At 43.4% G+C, this 23,903-nt stretch overlaps 1 protein-coding gene across 2 annotated transcripts in view; it reads right to left on the bottom strand.

The window, feature by feature from the left end:
* The window catches only part of GAD2 (glutamate decarboxylase 2), an 88,668-nt gene that overhangs the window by 58,776 nt on the left and 5,989 nt on the right, over positions 1-23,903 (bottom strand). The window contains exons 5-8 of one of the 2 annotated variants that reach the window (XM_074001255.1): positions 22,642-22,732; positions 21,974-22,086; positions 16,871-16,986; positions 15,167-16,012 (exon numbers count right to left, since the gene is read on the bottom strand). In XM_074001255.1, the coding sequence (XP_073857356.1) occupies positions 15,914-16,012; positions 16,871-16,986; positions 21,974-22,086; positions 22,642-22,732 (419 nt within the window). In that variant the 3' untranslated portion in view covers positions 15,167-15,913. Of the gene's footprint in view, positions 1-15,166; positions 16,013-16,870; positions 16,987-21,973; positions 22,087-22,641; positions 22,733-23,903 lie in introns of those variants that run through there. The other variant, XM_005564810.4, reaches the window with a different exon arrangement.

The following is a 23,903-nucleotide window of genomic DNA, read 5'->3' as shown; positions in this document are numbered from 1 at the left end:
TCAGCCTCTCAAGTAGCTGGGTTTACAGGTGCCTGCCACCATGCCTGGCTAATTTTTGATATTTTTAGTGGAAATGGGGTTTCACCATGTTGGCCAGGCTGGTTTCAAACTCCTGACCTCAGGTGATCCACCTGCCTCGACCTCCCGAAGTGCTGGGATTACAGGCATGAGCCACCGCACCCAGCCTTATTAACCATTTTTAAGTATATATTTCAGTGGCCTCAAGTATATTCACAGTGTTGTGCAAACCATCACCTCCATCCATCTTCAGAACTCTTTTCATCTTGCAAAACTAAAATTCCATGCCCATTAAACAACTCCTCATTCTCCCCACCCCCAGCCCCTGAAAACCACCATTCCGTTTTCTGTCTCTGAATTTAACTACTCTAAGTACCTCACATAAGTGGAACATACAGCATTTGACTTTTTGTGACTGGTTTATTTAACTTAGTATAATGTCCTCAAGGTTCACCCATGTTGTAACAGGTGTGAGAATTTCCTTCCTTTTTAAGGCTGAATGACATTCTGTTATATGTACGTACCACATTTTGTTTAGCCATTCATCCATTTATAGAAACAGGCTGCTTCTACCTTTTGGCTATTGTGGAATAATGCTACTGTGACATATGGGGGTACAACTGCCTCTTCAAGACTCTGCTTTCAATTGCTTTGAGGAGATACCTACAAGTGGAATTGCTAGATCATACAACACTTCTATTTTTAACTTTTCGAGGAACATTCATATAGCGCTCCATCGTGGCTGTACCATTTTACATCCCCACTCTCAGTGGATGAGGTTTGCAGTTTCTCCACATCCTCACCAACCATCATAATTTCCTGTTTTTTGGTAATAGTCATCCTAATGAATGAGAGATGGCAACTCATTATGCTTCAGATTTGCATTTCCCTAATGATCAGTGATGTTGAACATCTTGTGCTTAGCATCATGTGCTTAGTGGCCATTTGTACATCTCCTCTGGAGAAATGTCTATTCAAGTGCTTTGCCCATTTTGAATAGCGTTGTTTATTTAGTATTTGTTATTTTTGGGATTTTTGAGGGATGCTAGAAAGATGCTGGAAAGATGCTGGAAATTGTAAATGGATCCGGTAACCCGATACACAGTAACTCTAAGCCAATTTTACATACAAGGCTTAAGAATACATCAACCACCCCCAGCAGCTATGTATTGTATGGCTCTCAGGCTTATATGTTACCAAGAAGTTACACTCAGTTTCTCCCAGGTTCAGTGAAACTGAGTACACTCAGGTAGGAGGACAAGTGACCCTAAATCTAGCACTCTTTATTCCAGAGTTGCTGGAGGGGCTATTTGTTGCACAGGCAACTGCCAAGCCTGAGTCAGGCTTTGAAAAAGAGGCATCAATTGCTGGCTGGGGCAGAGTGACTTGTCTGCGTGTACAGAACAGGCCACACTGCCAAGCCACCGCCAAAGTCTTTGTGCCTTTGGTTATTGATTCCGAGTCGGATTGTGTGTCTCAATGGTTGCAATCACTGTGCCATTTGGATTGCTGAGAAAGGCTAACCTAAGCCCAGCTGTACTGCATCTGCCCATCAGCCTCTTACTATTAACTACAGATCATTAAGCTGTCCAAAAGGAGAGCTGCTTCCTCAATTTACATCTCCAAAGGCTGCTGACTGGAATTTTAAGTTACGGATCCTGAGAGGGTCCTTTCTCTTCGAATGCCCACTTTTGTACTCATCTGAATTCTCAAACACACAGCGCAGGAGCTCTTAACACACATATTTTAAGGGGGTATGTCTAATCACCAAGAAGAAATCACATTTAGAACAGCAGCAAATAATGATGACCAATCAAGGAGACCTGGAGCTGTGGAGTTTGACAAGCCCAGTGCAGCTAGAAGCAATGAGACAGGGCCATTAGCCTCCTTTTACAACCTCAGAATGACAAAGTGGACAGTCATTACCGAGATACCTGGGAACTAGAGGAGAAAGCTTAATTAGATCAAGGTTTATAAAGATGCATGACCTCCCCCACCAAAAAAAAACAAAAAAACAAAAAAACAAAAAAAACAAAAAAGTGTTATTTTTTTGTGCATTTAGCAGAGCCCTGGGTGACCCTGAAGAGGAGGAGCTCAGAGGCAAGCTAAGTCTCTTACAGCCAGGAGGGAACAGAACAGAACAACCAGCTGCCCTGACTAAGTAAGTGCAAGCCACTCAAATTACCCTCTGTGAATGAGCTCTTAAGCACTAAACTGCAAAAAGGCGAATTGGGGATAAGTAAGAGATCTGGTGCACCTGGTCAATGGGAGGACGTATTCTTGTCTAGTCTTTAATGAGAAAGAATAGGGGTTCTTAAATGAGGAGCAATTACCCAGGATAATTGATCATGGTACCAAATGCTGCAGATTTAAAGAAAAACACATGCCCAAATAGAAAGCTTAAAGACGGGGAATAAAGGTGAGATGAGGCATGAAAAAGAAAATTACGTAGCAAACATCGAGTCTGTTTATATTTTGAGGAAAGGGAGCAGAGAAATAGCTTAATGTTATTCACAAATAGCAAGGGACCCATGGAGAGGAAGAAACTTGAGAGGAAAAAGCAATCTACCTAATGACGGAGAAACAGTGAAGATAGCTTAAAGGGCATGTTTCTCTGGGCCGGCAAGGCCACATGTGGACAGTCATTTTTATTCCTTGGCACCACGTTGAATGGAACTACTTGTTGATGAATCAGAGTGTCTGAAGAACAACCACCTGCATTCTGAGGAGACTGGAAAGCAAGTGTTTAGAGAGAACCTAGAGGGTTCTCTGGAAACAAATATAAAAATTGAACCAGTGGCCGGGCGTGGCGGCTCACGCCTGTAATCCCAGCACTTTGGGAGGCCGAGGCCAACAATCATAATTTTCTGTTTTTTGATAATAGTCATCCTAATAAATGAGAGATGGCAACTTATGCTTTGGTGGGTGGATCACGAGGTCAGAAGATCGAGACCATCCTGGCTAACACGGTGAAACCCCGTCTCTACCAAAAATACAAAAAATTAGCCGGGCGTGGTGGTGGGCACCTGTCGGGAGGCTGAGGCAGGAGAATAGCATGAATAGAGAGGCAGAGGTTGCGGTGAGCTGAGATTGTGCCACTGCACTCCAGCCTGGGCGACACAGAGAGACTCCGTCTCAAAAAAGAAAAAAAAAAAAATTGAACCAGTGATTCAACAGTTATCTGCAAGGCCAACAAGAATTGAGGGGAGATGTTTTAGCAAAGAATGCTGAGTTTGGCAACTACATCTGTCAGCAGCACATACTAGCAGACCATCCAGAGAAGTGAGGACACAAACTACACCTCAGAAGATAACATCATCAAAGGACCATAAGGCCCTCTTCCCCTCAGCACAAGGAAGCTGTTTATAGAGTTTTCCAAAATACCTCAATACACTTCAGTTTTTGGTACTTCCACCTAAAAATACATGTGTGTGCACACTCATGCACATGCATACACGTGCACACAGAGGAAACTTGGAGAAAAAGATAACGTGCTCAGGACTAAGAAACTCAATCAAAACTGCTCAACTACGTGGAAACTGAACAACCTGCTTCTGAATGACTTCTGGATACATAATGAAATGAAGGCAGAAAGATGTTCTTTGAAACCAATGAGAACAAAGATACAACATACCAGAATCTCTGGGACACATTTAAAACAGTGGGTAGAGGGAAATTTATAGCACTAAATGCCCACAAGAGAAAGCAGGAAAGATCTAAAATTGACACCCTAACATCACAAATAAAAGAACTAGAGAAGCAAGAGCAAACATATTCAAAAGCTAGCAGAAGGCAAGAAATAACTAAGATCAGAGCAGAACTGAAGGAGATAGAAACACAAAAAACCCTCCAAAAAATCAGTGAATCCAGGAGCTGGTTTTTTGAAAAGATCAACAAAATTGATGGACCATTAGCAAGACTAATAAAGAAGAAAAGAGAGAAGAATCAAATAGACGCAACAAAAAATGATAAAGGGGATATCACCACCGACCCCACAGAAATACAAACTACCATTAGAGAATACTATAAACACCTCTACACAAATAAACTAGAAAACCTAGAAGAAATGGATAAATTCCTGGACACTTACACTCTCCCAAGACTAAACCAGGAAGAAGTTGAATCCCTGAATAGACCAATAACAGCCTCTGAAATTGAGGCAATAATTAATAGCCTACCAACCAAAAAAAGTCCAGGACCAGACGGATTCACAGCCGCATTCTACCAGAGGTACAAGGAGGAGTTGCTACCATTCCTTCTGAAACTATTTCAATCAATAGAAAAAGAGGGAATCCTCCCTAACTCATTTTACGAGGCCAACATCATCCTGATACCAAAGCCTGACAGAGATACAACAAAAAAAGAGAATTTTAGACCAATATCCCTGATGAACATCGATCAAAAATCCTTAATAAAATACTGGCAAACCGAATCCAGCAGCACATCAAAAAGCTTATCCACCATGATCAAGTGGGCTTCATACCCTGGGATGCAAGGCTGGTTCAACATACGCAAATCAATAAATGTAATCCAGCATATAAACAGAACCAAAGACAAAAACCACATGATTATCTTAATAGATGCAGAAAAGGCCTTTGACAAAATTCAACAGCCCTTCATGCTAAAAACGCTCAATAAATTCGGTATTGATGGAACGTATCTCAAAATAATAAGAGCTATTTATGACAAACTCACAGCCAATATCATACTGAATGGGCAAAAACTAGAAGCATTCCCTTTGAAAACTGGCACAAGACAGGGATGCCCTCTCTCACCACTCCTATTCAACGTAGTGTTGGAAGTTCTGGCTAAGGCAATCAGGCAAGAGAAAGAAATTAAGGGTATTCAGTTAGGAAAAGAAGTCAAATTGTCCCTGCTTGCAGATAACATGATTGTATATTTAGAAAACCCCATTGTCTCAGCCCAAAATCTCCTTAAGCTGACAAGCAACTTCAGCAAAGTCTCAGGATACAAAATCAATGTGCAAAAATCACAAGCATTCTTATACACCAGTAACAGACAGAGAGCCAAATCATGAATGAACTTCCATTCACAATAGCTTCAAAGAGAATAAAATACCTAGGAATCCAACTTACAAGGGATGTAAAGGACCTCTTCAAGGAGAACTACAAACCACTGCTCAGTGAAATAAAAGAGGACACAAACAAATGGAAGAACATACTATGCTCATGGATAGGAAAAATCAATATTGTGAAAATGGCCATATTGCCCAAGGTAATTTATAGATTCAATGCCATTCCCATTAAGCTACCAATGATTTTCTTCACAGAATTGGAAAAAACTGCTTTAAAGTTCATATGGAACCAAAAAAGACCCCACATTGCCAAGACAATCCTAAGCCAAAAGAACAAAGCTGGAGGCATCATGCTACCTGACTTCAAACTATACTACAAGGCTACAGTAACCAAAACAGCATGGTACTGGTACCAAAACAGAGATATAGACCAATGGAACAGAACAGAGCCCTCAGAAATAATACCACACATCTACAGCCATCTGATCTTTGACAAACCTGACAAAAACAAGCAATGGCGAAAGGATACCCTATTTAATAAATGGTGCTGGGAAAATTGGCTAGCCATAAGTAGAAAGCTGAAACTGGATCCTTTCCTTACTCCTTACACAAAAATTAATTCAAGATGGATTAGAGACTTAAATGTTAGACCTAAAACCCTAGAAGAAAACCTAGGTAATACCATTCAGGACATAGGCATGGGCAAGGACTTCATGTCTAAAACACCAAAAGCAATGGCAACAAAAGCCACAATTGACAAATGGGATCTAGTTAAACTAAAGAGCTTCTGCACAGCAAAAGAAACTACCATCAGAGTGAACAGGCAACCTACAGAATGGGAGAAAATTTTTGCAATCTACTCATCTGATAAAGGGCTAATATCCAGAACCTATAAATAACTCAACTCAATCAAATTTACAAGGAAAACACAACCCCATCAAAAAGTGGGCAAAGGATATGAACAGACACTTCTCAAAAGAAGACACTCATAAGCCAATAGACACATGAAAAAATGCTCATCATCACTGGCCATCAGAGAAATGCAAATCAAAACCACAATGAGATACCATCTCACACCAGTTAGAATGGCAATCATTAAAAAATCAGGAAACAACAGGTGCTGGAGAGGATGTGGAGAAATAGGAACACTTTTACATTGTTGGTGGGACTGTAAACTAGTTCAACCATTATGGAAAACAGTGTGGTGATTCCTCAAGGATCTAGAACTAGAAATACCATTTGACCCAGCCATCCCATTACTGGGTATATACCCAAAGGATTATAAGTCATGCTGCTATAAAGACACATGCACACATATGTTTAGTGTGGCACTATTCACAATAGCAAAGACTTGGAATCAGGCCAAATGTCCATCAGTGACAGACTGGATTAAGAAAATGTGGCACATATACACCATGGAATGCTATGCAGCCATAAAAAAGGATGAGTTTGTGTCTTTTGTAGAGACATGGATGCAGCTGGAAACCATCATTCTCAGCAAACTATCGCAAGAACAGAAAACCAAACACCGCATGTTCTCACTCATAGGTGGGAAGTGAACAATGAGATCACTTGGACACAGGAAGGGGAACATCACATACTGGGTCCTATTGTGGGGAGGGCGTAGGGGGGAGGGATAGCATTAGGAGATATACCTAATGTAAATGACGAGCTAATGGGTGCAGCACACCAACATGGCACATGTATACATATGTAACAAACCTGCACGTTGTGCACATGTAGCCTAGAACTTAAAAGTATAAAAAAAGAAAGAAAGACAGAAAGAATTGGGACAAGACATCTGGAAAGCTGTATCAATTATTTCAAGCCATTGCTGATTTCATCCAAATATTTAACTGAGACTGAGATTCGACTGCCTAACAGATCACAGGGTTTCAGGGACAAGCCTCTGCTGGGCTCGGAGGACACAGATTATTAAGACAGTCCTTAGTGCCTGGTGATCTCCCCTACTTATCCTCTGTCTTCGTTCCCCTCGCTCTGTCTACCTGGTGTGCTGGCCTTCCTGGTCTTCAGTGAGCTTGCTAAACTTCTTGCCTCTGAGCCTTTGCCCTTGCAGTTCATTTTCCCGGAAAACCTTCCTTCGAATACTTACATGGCTCCCTCCCTCAATTCAATGTAGGTCTCTGCTCACATATCACCTCCACACAGAGCTATTTTTATGACCATCTTGTAAAGTAGCTGACTACCACCCTAATCTCATCACCACTTGACATTATTGCAAATACTAGTTCACTGTGTGTCCACTACAAGAACACAGCAGGCTGCATCAGGGTGAAAACTTTGTCATAGCGTATAGTTGACAAATATTTGTTGAATCTGTTGACCACATGCTCAGAGAACAAGTCCAGAGAAATGTCACTATTTATTGCCATAACTATCTGGCCACGAAGACCAATGTTGAAGTGTGGCTCTGGTGGACTCTGTGGACCCCAATGCCTCGAATCTAAGGCCCATTCTAAAAGCAAGACCAGGGGTCTTCTTGGCACCCGCCTCAGAACAATGAACTTAAGTGAATGGGGATCATTACATATTGTCCCCAACAAGTAGATCTTGAAGCCCAGCCTATCAATGAGCTGGAATCTGCCTATTTGACCCTTCCTCATGCTTCATGACCCCCACGCCCAATCCCTCAGCAATTGCAGTTCTGATCTTCTCCTCCTCCTTCACACCCTTCTGACACCTCCATTTGCTGGCTCCTTACACCCTAAGATTTGAGGGAAATGATAGCTATAGCTTCCTTAGAAAGACTGGTCACCTCTGTCCTTACTTCTGCTTGCCAACTGGCCCAAAAGAACATTCTCTTGCTAAAGCATCAGATTTACAAAGAAACTTGTGCTCTGGGAGACCACCTCATTGGCTTCTAGTTATGATGATCTGGAGGGGAGGTGACCACCCAGACACATTTTGAGAGACTCTGTGTGATTCGCAGGTGATGTGGATCTGTACACAGGCACATCTGAGAAGCTGCTATCTTATTAGTCACACTCAGTTCTGACTAGTAGATCAAGGTGGCCCCATTGTGAGCTTGTACCCTAAGTAAGTGTCAAATAAAAGGAATGATGTGTACCAGGTTAAGTTTAACATGACAAGAGATCCAAGAATGATCTTCAGTGACAAATGTGAACATCGGTACTGAGTATGTCTTCAGTCATTTTCATCACTCTGTGGACAACAGTGATTTCTATGATTTGTGGATCACAAAGAGTGAATGAAAGTGTGTAATGGAAAGAGGTGATCTGAGGCACAATGATGAGGGTTTGACACCTGCTTCTATTTAGGCAAATTACTTTCTCATCCTGAGCCATGATTTGCTTAGGTGCAATGATGAAATCCTCTCTTGGCAGAATTGATGTCAGAAGTGTAGCTGTGGCATGTGAGGTGGCTTACATATAATTTTTTGGGCTATCCCCAAAAAGGCTAGCCCTTCCTATCCTCCCATCCTCCTACCTAATGTGATACTGTCCTCAGATCTCCCTCCTTACCTCGAGTGGCATTTTGAAATCTTCAAACAAAATGCAAGTCAATCCCTTTCTTTCTTCTGTGTGTGTGTTTGTGTGTGTATGTGTGTGTGTGTGTTTGAGATGGAGTCTCGTCCTTTCACCCTGAAGTGCGGTGGTGTGATCTCAGCTCACTGCAACCTTTGCTTCCCAGGTTCAAGAGATTCTCCTGCCTCAGCCTCCCGAGTAACTGGGATTACAGGCACCACCATCACACCCTGCTAATTTTTGTATTTTTAGTAGAGATGGGGTCTCACCATGTTGGCCAGGCTGATCTCGCACTCCTGACCTCAGGTGATCTGCCCGCTTCGGCCTCCCAAAGTGCTGGGATTACAGGCATGAACCACCGCGCCTGGCTAATTCACTTTATTTCTTAAAATAAATATATGTATGTAGGGAAATCTCAAAATTTTACAAGTAGCAGTCTAGGATGTAGACTCTCCCAAGGCTGTGGATCCTTGAGTGTTGCTCTGGCACTTTGGGAGGAAGGGCACATCCCTCTTAAGGAAATCACTGGCCCCGACTCCACTCTCCCTGCTGCCTCCGTCTCACCTGCTGGCTGGGCTCAGATCCTTCTAACGACAGTGTCATCTGTGAGGGGCTCACTGGAGCCATGCGCGGTGCACACTACCCTTCCCACGTATCATCTTGCTTCATCCTCCCCACAACTACAGGAGCTGGGTATCATCACCCCATTTTGCAGATGAAGAGGAGATGAAGGGTCACACCCTGGGAGGTAGCAGAGCAGGGCCTGTCACCATTTCATCAATTCCAAAGCTCATGAGCTTTATCACTAACCTGGAGAACAGTAAGTCTGTTCAGTCACTTTTGACCTGGCACTGGGAACAAGGGAGCATCCGTCATCTGGCGTGAATGGGATTTCAGAAGCCCTTTCCCATCCCTTTCTTCCCCAGTACAAAGGACACTTGCTGAGAGCAGGCACTGGGTATGTTCTGTCCACTGCTCTCTCCCCCCACCAGAAGCAATGCCTGGCACCTGCAGCACTAAAGGAAGGAAGGAATAAAGGAAGCATCTCTCTGCACAGTGGCTGAGTTGTGTCTCACCATCTCACGCCTTTGCCTCTCCGAGTGCAATAGGAGTATCCCCAGGAGAGGCAATAGAGAGGTCTTACCTAGCGCTTACATCTCAGCATGGCTTTCGGGTTCTTTCCTGAGAAGAGGTTTGGATAGACTGAATAGAGAAGAAAATAACACGGGAGTGATGAGGACCCTACGGTGAGAAGGAGGCAGGAATGCAGCAGTGGAGCAGGGGAGCTGAAGGTAAATGGATGTATTCCACAATTTCACTCACTGTCAATTCTGACTAAGGGGGAGCAATACATTTTGTGGAAGTCATCTGTTTCCAAATTGCCCAAACAGCCCTGTTTCCGAACAGGTCACTGTTTAAAAGAAATTTTTAAAGGAGATCTATTTTTGAAACTAAAAGCCTCTCCAATAATGATATGTGAAAGTCATATTTCTGGCCTGGCGCAGTGGCTCACGCCTGTAATTCCAGCACTTTGAGAGGCCGAGGCAGGGGGATCACCTGTGGTCAAAAGTTCTAACCCAGGCTGGCCAACATGGTGAAACCCTGTCTCTACTAAAGATACAAAACTTAGCTGGATGTGGTGGTGGGCGCCTGTAATCCCAGCTACTTGGGAGACTGAGGCAGGAGCATCACTTGATCCCGGGAGGCGGAGGTTGCAGTAAGTTGGGATTGCGCCATTGCACTCCAGCCTGGATGACAAGAGCGAGACTCCATCTCAAAAAAAGATAAAAGAAAGCCATCTTTCTAAAGACGTGGTGGCCTGTAGGCCCCTGTAGGCCCAGCTACTCGGGAGGCTGAGGCAGGAGGATTGTTTGAGCCCAGGAGTTTGAAGCTTCAGTGAGCCACGATTATGCCACTGTACTCCAGCCTGGGTAACAGGGTGAAATCCTGTCTCTAAAATAAAATAATAAACTAAAATAAAGCAATTTTGAGAATTACCTCCCCACAGAAGTGGATCAAAGTCACAAGGGGCCTCGGCAGAACATTGGCAATTGGTTCCGGGGGATGTGGGCGTGGGCCAGGCTTGGCGTGTGAAGAGTGGAGTGAATTAGTTATGGTGATGTGCCTAAAGATCCACTGTCTGTTGTGATTATGAAGAATATTTTTCCTAGATGAGGTTATGCTGTTTCGTGGAAGCTATTTCTGGAAGAGCTTGTGCCACACAAGAAGTAAGAGGAATTTGGAATTGAGCTCATAGTTTAGGCTTTCAAAGGATTCAGAGCTGGAGATGTGAATTATTGAGCTGGGATCTTTGTTTACTTCTAAACCTACTTTCAAGAGAGAACCTAAAACTCATCAAGTTAATTTTTGCCAAGCCTTTGTATGACTGAAGATTTGGGGAAGGGGGTGAGATTCCAGCAAAGGATGTATTGAACCAAAGGATCTTTAAGATCACTTTCAATTCTGAGATTTTGTGATTCTATGTTTTAGAGAAAAGTAATCTTGGAACTCTTAAACACTTGCCACAGAAAGACTAGTTGTTTAATTTAGTCTTATTCAAGTTTTACAAGAAAACAGTTGATTCAAACAACCAGAAAAATGTAATAAGTTGCCCTCCTCATCAGCTAAGTAAAGCTCTAGTCTGTGTTGGTGGTTAGAAAAGAGATGGGTAGCTTTGGTGGGGTGCAACAGAGAGAGAGTGAAGGGTCATTTAGAAAACAAAATGACTCTTCCCTTCATGAATATGTGAACGTTTCTGGTTGGATGCAGAAGGCCACAGAGTCTTGCTATGTCGTTTCCATCCCTATGGCTCTAAACATGCCAAGTTACAAACTCAGTGCTCCGATTCGAAGAAGGGATAGTAACGTGACCTGGTTCAGTAGCAGGAAATTAGCACGAGAATAACCAATGCGGGGCCACTTGTGGTGGCTCACGCCTGTAATCCCAGAACTTTGGAAGGCCAAGGTGGGTGGATCACCTGAGGTCAGGAGTTCGAGATCAGCCTGGCCAACATAGTGAAACCCTGTCTCTACTAAAAATACAAAAAATTAGCCAGGCGTGGTGGCAGGCTCCTGTAGTCCCAGCTACTCAGGAGGCTGAGACAGGAGAATCGCTTGAACCAGGGAGGCGGAGATTGCAGTGAGCCAAGATGGCAACACTGCACTCCAGCCTGGGTAACAGAGAGAGACTCCATCTCAAAAAAAAAAAAAAAAAAAAAAAAAAAAAAAAAAAAAAAGAATAACCAACATGGGGAAATGAGGAAAATGGGATTTAAGAAAGGATGCTACAAATGAATTTAGAGCAGCTAGCCAGAGAGAGGCGTGCAGGACATCCAACCCAATAGTTGAAAGAGCAGTGTTGGGCTGGCCACTATGCTAATCTCTTCAGTGATAGTATCCCAACAGTCCTATGAGAGGAGCATTAATATGACTTTCCTTTCCCAGATCAGAAAACTGAGGCATAGCAAGATTAAGTAACTTGTCCAGTGTCACACAGGTAGTACATGATAAAACCAAATATTTCAGCCCATGTTTGTCTGAATCCAGAGCCTATGCTTAGATTACACATCAAAGGAATTAATTTTCAATTCAATAAAATACACTGAGTGCAAAAAAGAGTTTATAAAGAGTAGTGCTGGTATTATTGAGAAATTATCGAGGCTTCGAATCTGGCTCTGCCATTGACTGGCTGTGACACCCTGGGCAAAGTATCCCCCACCTCTGGGGCTTGGTGTTTTCATCTGTAAAACAAGGTGGGGCTTTTTTGTCTTTTTATTTTTTCTGATGGAGCCTCACTCACTCTGTCGCCCAGGCTGGAGGGCAGTGGCGTGATCTCGGTTTACTGCAACCTCCGCCTTCTGGGTTCCAGTGATTCTCCTGCCTCAGCCTCCCAAGTAGCTGGGATTACAGGCACCCACCACCACACCTGGCTAATTTTTGTATTTTCAGTAGAGATGGGCTTTCACCATGTTGGCCAGGCTGGTCTCAAACTCCTGACCTCAAGTAATCCTCCTGTCTCAGTTTCCCAAACTGCTGGGATTACAGGCGTGAGCCACTCCACCCGGCCAAGGTTGTCATTTCTTAAAGTTGGTTGATATTTATGCAGAGCTCTCTGTGTCCCAGGCACTGAGGCACAAGTTCTATAAGGCTCTCATTTGATTTTCCAGGAGTCTTGGGCCTTGGAAACCTCTCAAAATGCGTGAAGAGAGAACACCCGAAGCAGCGTCTGTCTTGACCCATGGCCTCCCTCTCCTCACTGAGTCAACACAGCAGCCCCTCCATTATCCTTTCTCCCTGCCAGCCAAGCAATTGAGGAAAGAAGCCTCCATGCTAAGATTGATGCTGTCTAGCCGGAGAAAAGGCATTTGAGAAATTACTTGGTAGTTTTCTTTCTTCTGCCTCTGGAGATCTATTTCTGGACCTGGTGGAGACAGTGTGATTGTAAAATCTGAAAAGACCAAGAAAGTATGTGGCCTGGCCTGAAGCCAGAAGGAAGCTACACTAAATGATGAATTGAAAATAATGTCTGAGGTCTAGAGCCCAGAAGGAACTAGCGATGGGAATCGTGTTACCTCTTCACCTGCAGCTTCAAAGGCAGGACTCACTTTTAAGAGCTTACCCATGCAGGATGGTTAGGGTCAAGTGTTCAAGAAGATGCAGGATGGCTTTAAATGAGCTCTGAAAACCCCCTCCAGCCCAGCCCTATGAGATGATGAGAATGTTTTTCGGTAGAAAGAGAGTCACAAATTAGCATCAGTTTCACATTAAGCAAATAGCTCCTGGTGGAAATTTGATCAGGGAAGGTATAAGATGTTAAGTCAACTGATGAGTTGCTGTATATAAAGCTCTGTTGCTGAATCTTTTAATCTGGTTTCTACAGTGGTAGTCGGTGCATGGAGCTCACTGGTCTTGGACCCAGTAAACCCAGCTCTACCTATGTAGCTAATTTCAGCCTCTTCATTTGTAAAATGCTAATAACAATCTCTTGTCCTATAACGTTGCTGTGAGAATCAAAGTTCCATATATTGAAAGTGTTTTGGAAACTGTCAAATAGTAGTCAGATAATATAAGGTACTATATTTTAGAAAAACAATTCATTTGTCAAAAATGATGAGGCAATGATAACTCAAATGATAGGCCAAAGTTAGAACCTATTGGCATTTTAGGAGAGCTTCATAATTCAAATGATCCTTCATAATTGTATGCATAGATAGAGACACAAGAAGGAGATGGGAGAGTCAAATGGTTGTTATATGGTCGAATTGTGTTTCTTTCTCAGAAATGAAGAAGTAGCCTGGGCGTGGTGGCTCCTGCCTATAATCCCAGCACTTTGGGAGGTGGAGGTGGATTGATCACCCGAGGTCAGAAGTTTAAGACCTGTGTGGCCAACATGGTGAAACCCTGCCTCTACTAAAAACACAAAAATTAGCCAGGGGTGGCGGCACATGCCTGTAGTCCCAGCTACTCTACTCCAGAGGCTGAGGCAGGAGGAATCGCTTGAACCTCAGAGATGGAGGTTGCAGTGAGGCGAGATTGCACCAGTGCACTCCAGAGATCATGCCACAGCACTCCAGCCTGGACGACAGGGCTGAACTCTGACAAGCAAAAAAAAAAAAAAAAAGGAAAAAAAGAAAGCAATTTTTATTTTTAGATGCTCAGACCACATGGCCAGATCTTTCTGGGCAAGTCTCAGTCAATTTATGTAAAGCATGAGGCTGAGAAGCTCATGCCCAAACCAGAGACGCCTGGCAGCGAGTACAGAGTGACTTGCTGCTAGACCAAACTCATTTTAACTTGTGGACACAGCTTGGAAGCCGAAAGAAAAAGATGCCCAATAAAAGATCATCTGGACTTTTTGAGGCTGAGAATGCAGTAACATGTAACTATTTAGGGGTCCAAACCCATTTCAGGAAAATAGTAATTGAGTAGAAAAGTAGATCATGTTTTTCTACCCTTGCAGAAGCTGAGAAATGAAAGTTATCTCCTGGTGAGGCACTAGGTAGGGTGGGCTGAATAACAGATACTCTCTGCCACAAAATCATATCCTCATCTTCAACACTGTGAATATGTTACTTTACATGGTAAAAGGGACTTGGCAAATGTGATTAGATTAAGGATCTTGAGATGGGGGATTATCCTGGATTATCTGAGTAGATCCAAAAGAGGGAGGCAGGAGAGCCACAGATGGAAAGAGATGTGGTGGTGGAAGAAGAGGTCAGAGAGAGAGAGAGAGAGAGAGAGAGAGAGAGAGAGAGAGAGAGACATCTAAAGATGTTATGCTGCTGGTTCTGAAGATGAACCAAAAAATGTAGGTGCCTCTAGAAACTGTAAACGGCAAGGACATGGATTCTCCCAGACAGCCTCCGGGAAGTATGCGGCCCTGCTTTTCCCGTTTTAGATTTCTGACACCCAGAACTATAAGGTAATAAATTCATATTGTTGTAAGCCACAAAGTTTGTAATCATTTGTTCCAGCAGCAATAGAAAGGTAAGATGCTAAGTAACTTTAGGCTGTGGTCTTTGCTCAATGTGACCCCTATACGTTGAAGAAGGACATATAACAAAATAATAAAACCCCAAAACATGACTGAAAACAAGATGCTTTGATAATTTGTTAACATGGAATTGCTAGTTTCCTTTAATTTCATGGCCACTGTTGTGGTAATGAACTGTATCCACAGGTTTCCAATCTGTTTCCTTGTCATGGACACATACAGGCACACACAGAGACGGACACACACACCTCACTTAAAATAAGACAGAAAAATTTCATGGTGGATCTGCATCTGAGACCCACCACGGTTCCCTACGCCTCCTGAGTGACATTTCCTTTCAGGAGTCTTCCTCTAGCCCCTTCCTCCCTCCCTGTTCCCTGGCCATCAGAGGGCTTCCTGATCGTCTCTGAGGCAGCCGTATTCCAGAACCCAGGCTACTGTGAGGCAGAGATCATGAAGGAACAGTCTGATGTTTTTGTTTTTGTTTTTTTGAGAACGGAGTGTCGCTCTGTTGCCCAGGCTGGAGTGCAGTGACGCGATCTCCTCTCACTGCAACCTCCGCCTCCCAGGTCCAAGCGATTCTCCTGCCTCAGCCTCTTGAGTAGCTGGGATTACAGGCGCCCACCACCTTGCCTGGCTATTTTTTTGTATTTTTAGTGGAGATGAGGTTTCACCATGTTGGTCAGGCTGGTCTCTAATTCTTGACCTCAAATGATCCACCTGCCTCGGCCTCCCAAAGTGCTGGGATTACAGGCATGAGTCACCATGCCTGGCCCGGTGCTATTTCTTTATGGTAACAAAACCTCTGGTCAAGTCAGCTAAAGATGGATGTTAAATCGTTCAGGCTGGGTATGATGGTGGCTCACGCCTGTAATCTCAGCATTTTGGGAGGCTGGGGTGGGAGGATCACTTGAGGCCAGGAGTTTGAGACCACCCTAGCCAACACTGCAAGACCGTGTCTCTGTAAAAGACAGAAAAATTAGTCAGCCATGGTGATACACATCTGGAGTCCCAGCTATCCAGGAGACTGATGTGGGAGGATTGCTTGAACCTGGGAAGTTGAGGCTGCAGTGAGCTGTGATTGTACCACTGCACTAGAGTCTGGGTGACATAGCGAGAATGTCTCAAAAAAAAAAAAAAAAAAAAAAGGCTCAAGGCACCATGAGGGCAGAATATCTATCAGATCAGTGGGCTGAGTTTTTAAACAGAAAACTATGTCAAAGGCTACTCTGGAGTTTTGCTTACATGGCCCTAGCGTCAATGGTCCAAATGAGCTCACAGTCACTCTGCCTTCCCTCCTCCTCCCCTTCCCTTAACATGCAACTTGATTCCACAGAAGAGAAGGATAGGAACTAGAGCTAAAAACATTTTCCTTTATCTTTTTTTCTTTTTCTTTCTTTTCTTTTCTTTTTTTTTTTTTTTAGACAGGGTCTTGCTCTTTCATCCAGGCTGGAGTGCAGTGGTGCAATCACGGCTCACTGCAGTCTCAACCCCCCAAACTCAAGTAACTCTCCTACCTCAGCATCCGGGGATCATAGGTTTGTGCTACCACACCTGGCTAATTTTTTTTTTTTAAATTGTCTGTGAAGACGGGATCTCACTGTATTGCCCAGGCTGTTCCTTTATCTTTGAAGGTTTTCCTGAATTTCAAAGAGTCAAGGAGGACACCCCATAGTACCACTCAGTTTTCTCCCCGATTCTCTCCCAAGGTGTCTTCCAAAAAGAGGACTTCTGGGGATAATGCATTTCCAGCCACCATTCCTTCAACTAGGGCTTTATGGAACATGACCTTAAACTTGGAAGGAACAGAAACACATACATGCTCAGACGTGAAGGCAATGAGCCTGGGAACAGCAGCCATTCCTTTCTCCTTGACTTCCGGGAACATCTTAAAGCGCGCGATCATCATGGCATACATGTTAGATATGGCGCCACCTAAAGGGCACAGCAACACACAGTTACTTTATTTATTATCAACCTCGTTTCACATGCAAGCAACATTCCTTATATCCATTGACCTGAGTCCTCCTTGGACTCAGAAGAAAACCCTATTGACTATCTTTAAACTGAATCCTCAGACTCAAAGGCACTACCCCAGAGGGTACATTGGGACAGGACAGGTGCCACCGCCACACCCCCTCTCAGTCACTAACTGGAACTGCGGTGGATTCTACTCTTGTTGTAAGCCCTTTGAAGAGGGTTTTTAATTCAAAAGCAAAAGGTTTGCCTCCATCCCAGCTTGTGAATGTGGTCATTCTGCATGAGTTCTGTAAAATCCTGCTTATATCCGAATGGAGAAACCTTTTTTTTTCATTTCAACTCATTCAGTGCCTTGCACTTGGATTAAGATAAATCAGTTGTTACTGGTGTAAACTGTTAAAATTTTTTTTTTCTTCTTGAGACAGGGTCTCACTCTGTCGCCCAGGCTGGAGTGCAGTGGCACGATCTCCACTTACTGCCACCTCCATCTCCTGGGTTCAAGAGATTCTCCTGCCTCAGGCTCCCAAGAGGCTGGGACCACAGGCATGCGCCATCACGCCCGGCTAATTTTTTGTGTATTTTTAGTAGAGACGGGTTTTCACCACGTTGGCCAGGCTGGTCTCAAACTCCTGACCTCAAATGATCCACTCGCCTCGGCCTCCCAAAGTGCTGGGATTACAAGTGACAGCTACCACGCCTGGCCTCATCAACAATTTTTAGTGAGCAGTAGTCCCCAACCTTTTTGGCAGCAGTGACGCCTTTCGTGGAAGACAATTTTTCCACCTATGGAGGGTCGGGGGCGGGTGGGGGTGGGGTGGAGAATCGTTTTGGGATGAAACTGTTCCACCTCAGAGCATTGGGCATTAATTAGGTTCTCGTAAGGAGCATGCAACCTAGATCCCTCGCATGCGCAGTTCACAATAGGGTTCATACTCCTATGAGAATCTCATGCGGCCGCTAATGTGACAGAAGGCGGAGCTCAGGTGGTAATGCTGGCTCGCCCCTTGCTTACCTCCTGCTCTGTGGCCCGGTTCCTAATAGTCCACAGACCTGTACCGATCCACCATCAAGGGGTTGGGGACCCCTGTCATAAAGGATATATCTCCAATTCTATCTTATCATACTCATCTGTTCATTCCCTCTAAACTAGTTCTTTCCTCTCAAAGACATCATTGAAATAGAATTGTATTAACTAACAAAACTCATTTCATAATTATAGAAAAACTTACAACTAAGAGAATTTTCAGTCCATATTGTGTTACTTTTTCTGTGTCATCCAAAGGTTGTCAGGGATTCCACGCCATAAGATTTGTGTCTTATAAAGTAGAGTCTCACTTGACAAGCAAAGAAAACCCAGGGCTGTTGGGAAGTTTAGGATGTTTGCAATTCAGGAAAGACAGATTGTTATGAATGCAAATTAATATGCTGGCATGGAAGACGTGAGGCCATGGGGCAGAGTGAAGGTACTGCCTCTCCTTCCTGCCCAAGGGGAACACCCCAAGCCCTGCTGTCACGAGAGTGTTGTGAGTTACTCTCCTTCCTGGTGGCTGAGGAGCAGGAGGGCTCCATGTCAAGCTGAATGGCCCAGGCAGGGGTATGACCTTTGCCTCTTGAGCCCTGAGCTCTGACTCAAGCAGGCCGCCTGGCACATAGCACTCATCACCCAGATCCATGCCTCTGTCCTCAGCCAAAATAAGGGCGATTCCTTCCTTTCTGGACTCCAGAGACGCAGGAGAAGCAGAATCCAGGTCACGCCTGCTCTGAGCAGACACCCGGCCTAAAAGGCAGACTGTAGGATGCTGGAAGTGGGGTCTGCTTCGAAAGGAAATTCCATCCTAGCTCATGGTTTTGGCACTTACTGACATTTTGGGCAACGTAATTGTGGTGAGGGCTGACGTGGGCATTATAAAGCGTTGAGCAGCATTCCTGGTTTCTACCCACCAGATGCCTGTAGCACCCCCTCCCCCAGACAATCAAAAGTATCTATAGATATTGCCAAATGTCCCTTGGGGAGAGCAAAATGACCTTGTTTGAGAATTTAGTTGTTCTTAAAGAGGCTGGAGAAGGAAGGAGGGGAGAAGAGAAAGGGGAAGACGTATCCAAAGAAAGTGCTCTTCACATGCATTTCTTCTGAGGCTTCCAGCCCTGCCCTCCCACATGTCACTCTGCAGCTCAGCTGTCCTCTGGCTAAAGGCTCAGCAGCCCTGAGTGAGAGAAAGTGGCTTCTGGGCCTCTGGGCAGAGAAGACCGTTTTAGAGGCATGAGGACAAATGCGTGAGCCCTACCTGCTCTTATTTCCTATGAATCCTCTAGGAAAGGATGTAAAAGCAAGTGCTACTTTGGGTGACTGAGGTGGGCAGATCACCTGAGGTCAGGAATTCAAGACCAGCCTGGCCAACATGGTGAAACCCCATCTCTACTAAACATACAAAAATTGGCTGGGCGTGGTGGTGCATACCTGTAATCCCAACTACTCTAGAGGCTAAGGCACAAGAATTGCTTGAACCCGGGAGGTGGAGGTTGCAGTGAGCTGAGATCGTGCCACTGCCCTCCAGCCTGGGCAACAGAGTGATTCTCTGTGTCAAAAAAATAAAAAATAAAACACATGAATAAAAGCAAGAGGTGAAACATTATGAAAACCCTGTTAGCTAGGAAAAGGTCTGTGACTAAGCCAAGCTTTCTTTCCTAGCCACTCCTTAGTGTTTGTGCTTTGTGACCTGCTGAGCAGTAAGGAGTGCTGCATGTTTCTCTGGTTCCCAGTGTAGGTGATATCGCAAACGAGATTTCTTCTAGGAGTCCTAAAGGACTTTCCACGAAGCATGAAGCCTTTGGGCATTATCGATGGAGGTATGAGGCAGTATGTTTTAAGTCACAGACCTAACTCTTCACATTGAGTCCCAGGGAATGAGACTTTTAGATCCCAGACACATAAGATGTGTGGCTTTCTCTATCCCCACCCCTTAAATTGTAAGACCGTTTACTGCAGGAGCGAGGCTGGATGCTCCCGGGAATAGCATCCATGGCCAGTAAGGTGGTGATGAGCCATTTCTCCTCTGTGATGTCTTGTAGAAAGCAGAGCAGAAACAGGTTGCAATGACCTTTTCTGCTGTCTCTTCCCAACTTTGCAATGTCTGCATTGCCCTGTAGTGTGACATCTATGGCTTGCGTCTTGGGGTAAGAGTAAATGGGTCTTTAGGCTCCAAGGAAGCCTATAATTCCCATGCTCAAGCTGAAGTCGTCTCCACGTGAAAATCCCCCATCATCAGTGAGGGTGGAGGGTAAGCTCTGAGCCTAGCAGAACTGCCGAAGAGAATTCTTTCTCTGGGTGTATGTTTTCTGGGGCATGTAGGTTTTTCAGACCAGCCAGGTAAATTAGGCCCAGCTCTTAGTCAAATTAGTCAAATTTTCAGGGTCAACAGGTACAGTTGTTCTCTCCCTCCTCCTGGGGACCATTAAAACTTATGGCACAGGAATAAATTCAGCATAAAATAAATGCAAATAAAAGAAAAAAATAGAGCCCAGCACGTTCTTGGTTCATCTCAGGGACAGATCAATCCTATACCCACCACACAAGGGTAGGAAGAAGAAAGGTGGAAATGACGTGGATCTCTGTACCCCACCTCATTCCTCATGAAAAATGTTTTCAAAGCATCAGGCAATGATGACAAAGCTCTTCCCTCAAGAGGCATAGTTTTCCAGAGGAAAACTAAGTACTAAGTGCCCTACAAAATAAAGGCTAGCTTAAAATTCATCACAGCTGGTGTTCAATGACTTTTTAAAAGGCGAATTTTCTCTCCCATTTAACTAACACCTTTTCCTTCAGCACCTGAAAAATTGTGCTATATATTTAAACACATGAAATAAAATAGCTGATCAGAGCTTGCAGGCAAACATACTTAAGCCCTGGTCTTGGGGTCACTCTTGCTTACTTATTTTTTCTTTCCACTTTTTCTTTTCTCCCCCACCCCCGCCTCATCATCTGCGTGTCTCTGTAGATTTGCTGAAGAGAGATCACAACCACTTGGCCTTTGCTCTGTCTGACACAACGACAGGTGTTGCTCTGGCCTCTCTCTCAGGTGGGTCCTTTCTCAGCGGACTAATCAATCCCGCTCCTGCCACTGATTGGCTGATGGTCTGCACATCGGGTTTCTTTTCCACGGGTCAGTGACTTTCTTTCCATTGCCTTCCTAACTTCTATTTCTTTTCTTCATCAAACCAAGGTCTCACACAGAACCGTAAACCAAGGACACAGCTTTTTGTTTCAGGTTGATTCTCTTGGCTGGAAGAGGTGTAAATAATGGAGCTTAGAATGCAATGGCTGGTGATAAAAGGCAGGATGGAAAAGACTGAATGGCATGATAAAGAAGAGAAGGGATGAGAAAGCTCTTGAAGAAATCATCACCCTCTTTTTTTGCTCTAAGATATTCTCTCCCAAGGCCTGCTCTGTCCTCCTTGAAATTAGTGTAAATCCACTTTGCTGCTTGTTATTTCAAAGACAGAGTGGTCCATATGCTCTATGGAGTAGATCTACCTTGCTATGCACCCTTGAACAGCAAATGCTTTATTAAATGAGGCTACCCATTTCCTTTCACTAATTCTGGGAAGAGCGTCAGAGAGTGAATTTCCTTATTAGGAATCTTGATTCCTTTGTTCCACATTATCCGTACATCCTGCTTGTAGGATCACAGTAGAAGCACTGGGTAAGTACCATCTCTGATTATGCTCGCTTTGCACACAAATAACTGCTGTTCAAGCATGGGTTACTTAGCTTGGAGGCATGTTCAATGGTCATGTGCACTTAATCACATTCATTCTTTTGATCAACACACAGTCTATTTAACCTAAGCAGAGACACAGGCTAGATACTTAATCTTCCCTAGGTTTACAACAAGGCATTGCATATTAGAAGAAAAGACACAAAGAAAGTTGAAATATCACGTACCGGGAGAAAATATCCCATCGCCGGAGCCCCCTGGCCAGCCAATGATTTCTCTCATTTTCTTTAGTGTGACATATTCCAAAAGCACAAATACTGGAGCAATTTCATAGGTGAACCTGAAATGTAGTAATGGCCACATTTTACCTCTGTAACTCAAATACATAATTTACAACCATTACAATAGCTACATAACTATTTCCTTTTTCAAACATACATTTACAAGTGTCATGATTATAACATTAACCAGAGAGAAAATTATTTCAAAAAGGCCTTCCAAAAGGTTTATTTTTTTCTCTACAGTCAAGAGCTCCAATTACTAACATAACGCACAAGAGATATTTATTGTATTGAATAAAAAAAAATATTGCAGAGTAACATGATTTAAAATATAGTATCTGGTCCCATTTGTCTTTGACATTATGCACAAAAATAAATGAAACATGTCAGAAAAAAGTCTCTTTGGTGTTTTAAAAATTTTGTTGAGTTTGATTACATGAAAGATATATCAGAACTACTTTCTGTTACATTAAAGTGAACACTCACACTTCAGAAGTTTGTATCACTATTTTAGCGGCTATTTAATAAAAACAGATTTTCACATAAGATGTAAAGACTATGGAATATCACTAATAATTATCCTAAATTACATAAAAGCACATTTGGCTACTTACATGTTAGTATTTGCTGTCGATGTCAGCCAGTCTGCTGCTAATCCAACCATATCCAATCCAGTGGAAAGTTGATTGAAGTATCTAGGATGCCCTGAATAAAATGGAATACCAGAATCAGGATTGCCTCCAATGAAAATAAATTCCTCTCAAACACATGATTCCTCTAGCTAAAGGACCTTGAAAGATCTGTCAGTAACAGGAAATCTGTAAGTAGAAATCCAACATGTACACACGTGTGTATGCGCAAGAACACACACACACACACACACACATGCACATACACACACACACCATAAAAGCATTTCCTCTAACCACGAAGACTACTTTAGATTTTGATATTTCTTAAAACATACCCTATAAATCTTCCTTTAATCATACCCTATAAAAAATAACAAATGTGGTTTGCAATTTGCACACGAGTTTCTTTTCTATTTTCAATATTTCTGCAAGCTAAAATGCTACTGCAACCCACAGCTATTCAGACAGGTTACTTCTCGTTTACACTTATGCTGCCAGAAGTTCTTTTTCTGTTGCAGTCGTTCTGAGAATCAGTCATACCATGACATCCACCAGGCATGCCAACATTCATAATAATATCAGTGACAAATGGCTAATGATTACAAAAGACAGGGCAAAAATGAGAAAATAGGACACTTCGCTGAGTGATTTGCCCTGAATTCAAAAGGTGATGATTGTCTAAAGATGGCATGGACAGACAGAGCTAATTCTTGTCAATTCTTCTTTGTTAATTATAAACAACAGAGCTCCTTCATAGTTGTGCTTTAAAATAAGGTCACATACAGTCAACATCACTGTTTTATCAACAAGATACATAAAGATATATTCAATGGACTGATTAGTCCATTGCAAGGCTTATCTAATTGACTTCTAGATCCCTCTAAAACTCTCTAAATGGACTGACATCCACATTCTCCTGAGGCTATTATTTAAAATGTGATTACAAATATGTCATTAGCATTTGGTTTTTTCCTCTTGCTCCACAAAAGCCTGTCATTGATAGGTCCGTGATTTGCACAGCAGCAAAAATTTTAGAAGATGGGCCATTATGGAAATAACATCTGATAAAAAGGTATCTTTCACATCCTGGACATCTGTCTAAAGCCTGGGATGTGATCGTCTCTCATCTCCTGCACAGGCGAAACAAGATAAAGGAAGGCAATGGGGAAGAGCAGGGACAAAAGCCAATGGCTAGCTTATCCTGCACTGGAGTGCTCTCTTATCAGCCTCAGGCATGTGGCCGG

Source organism: Macaca fascicularis, chromosome 9 (assembly GCF_037993035.2).
Source record: "Macaca fascicularis isolate 582-1 chromosome 9, T2T-MFA8v1.1".
Taxonomy (NCBI): Eukaryota; Metazoa; Chordata; class Mammalia; order Primates; family Cercopithecidae; genus Macaca; species Macaca fascicularis.
This window is presented reverse-complemented; position numbering and strand designations above follow the sequence as displayed.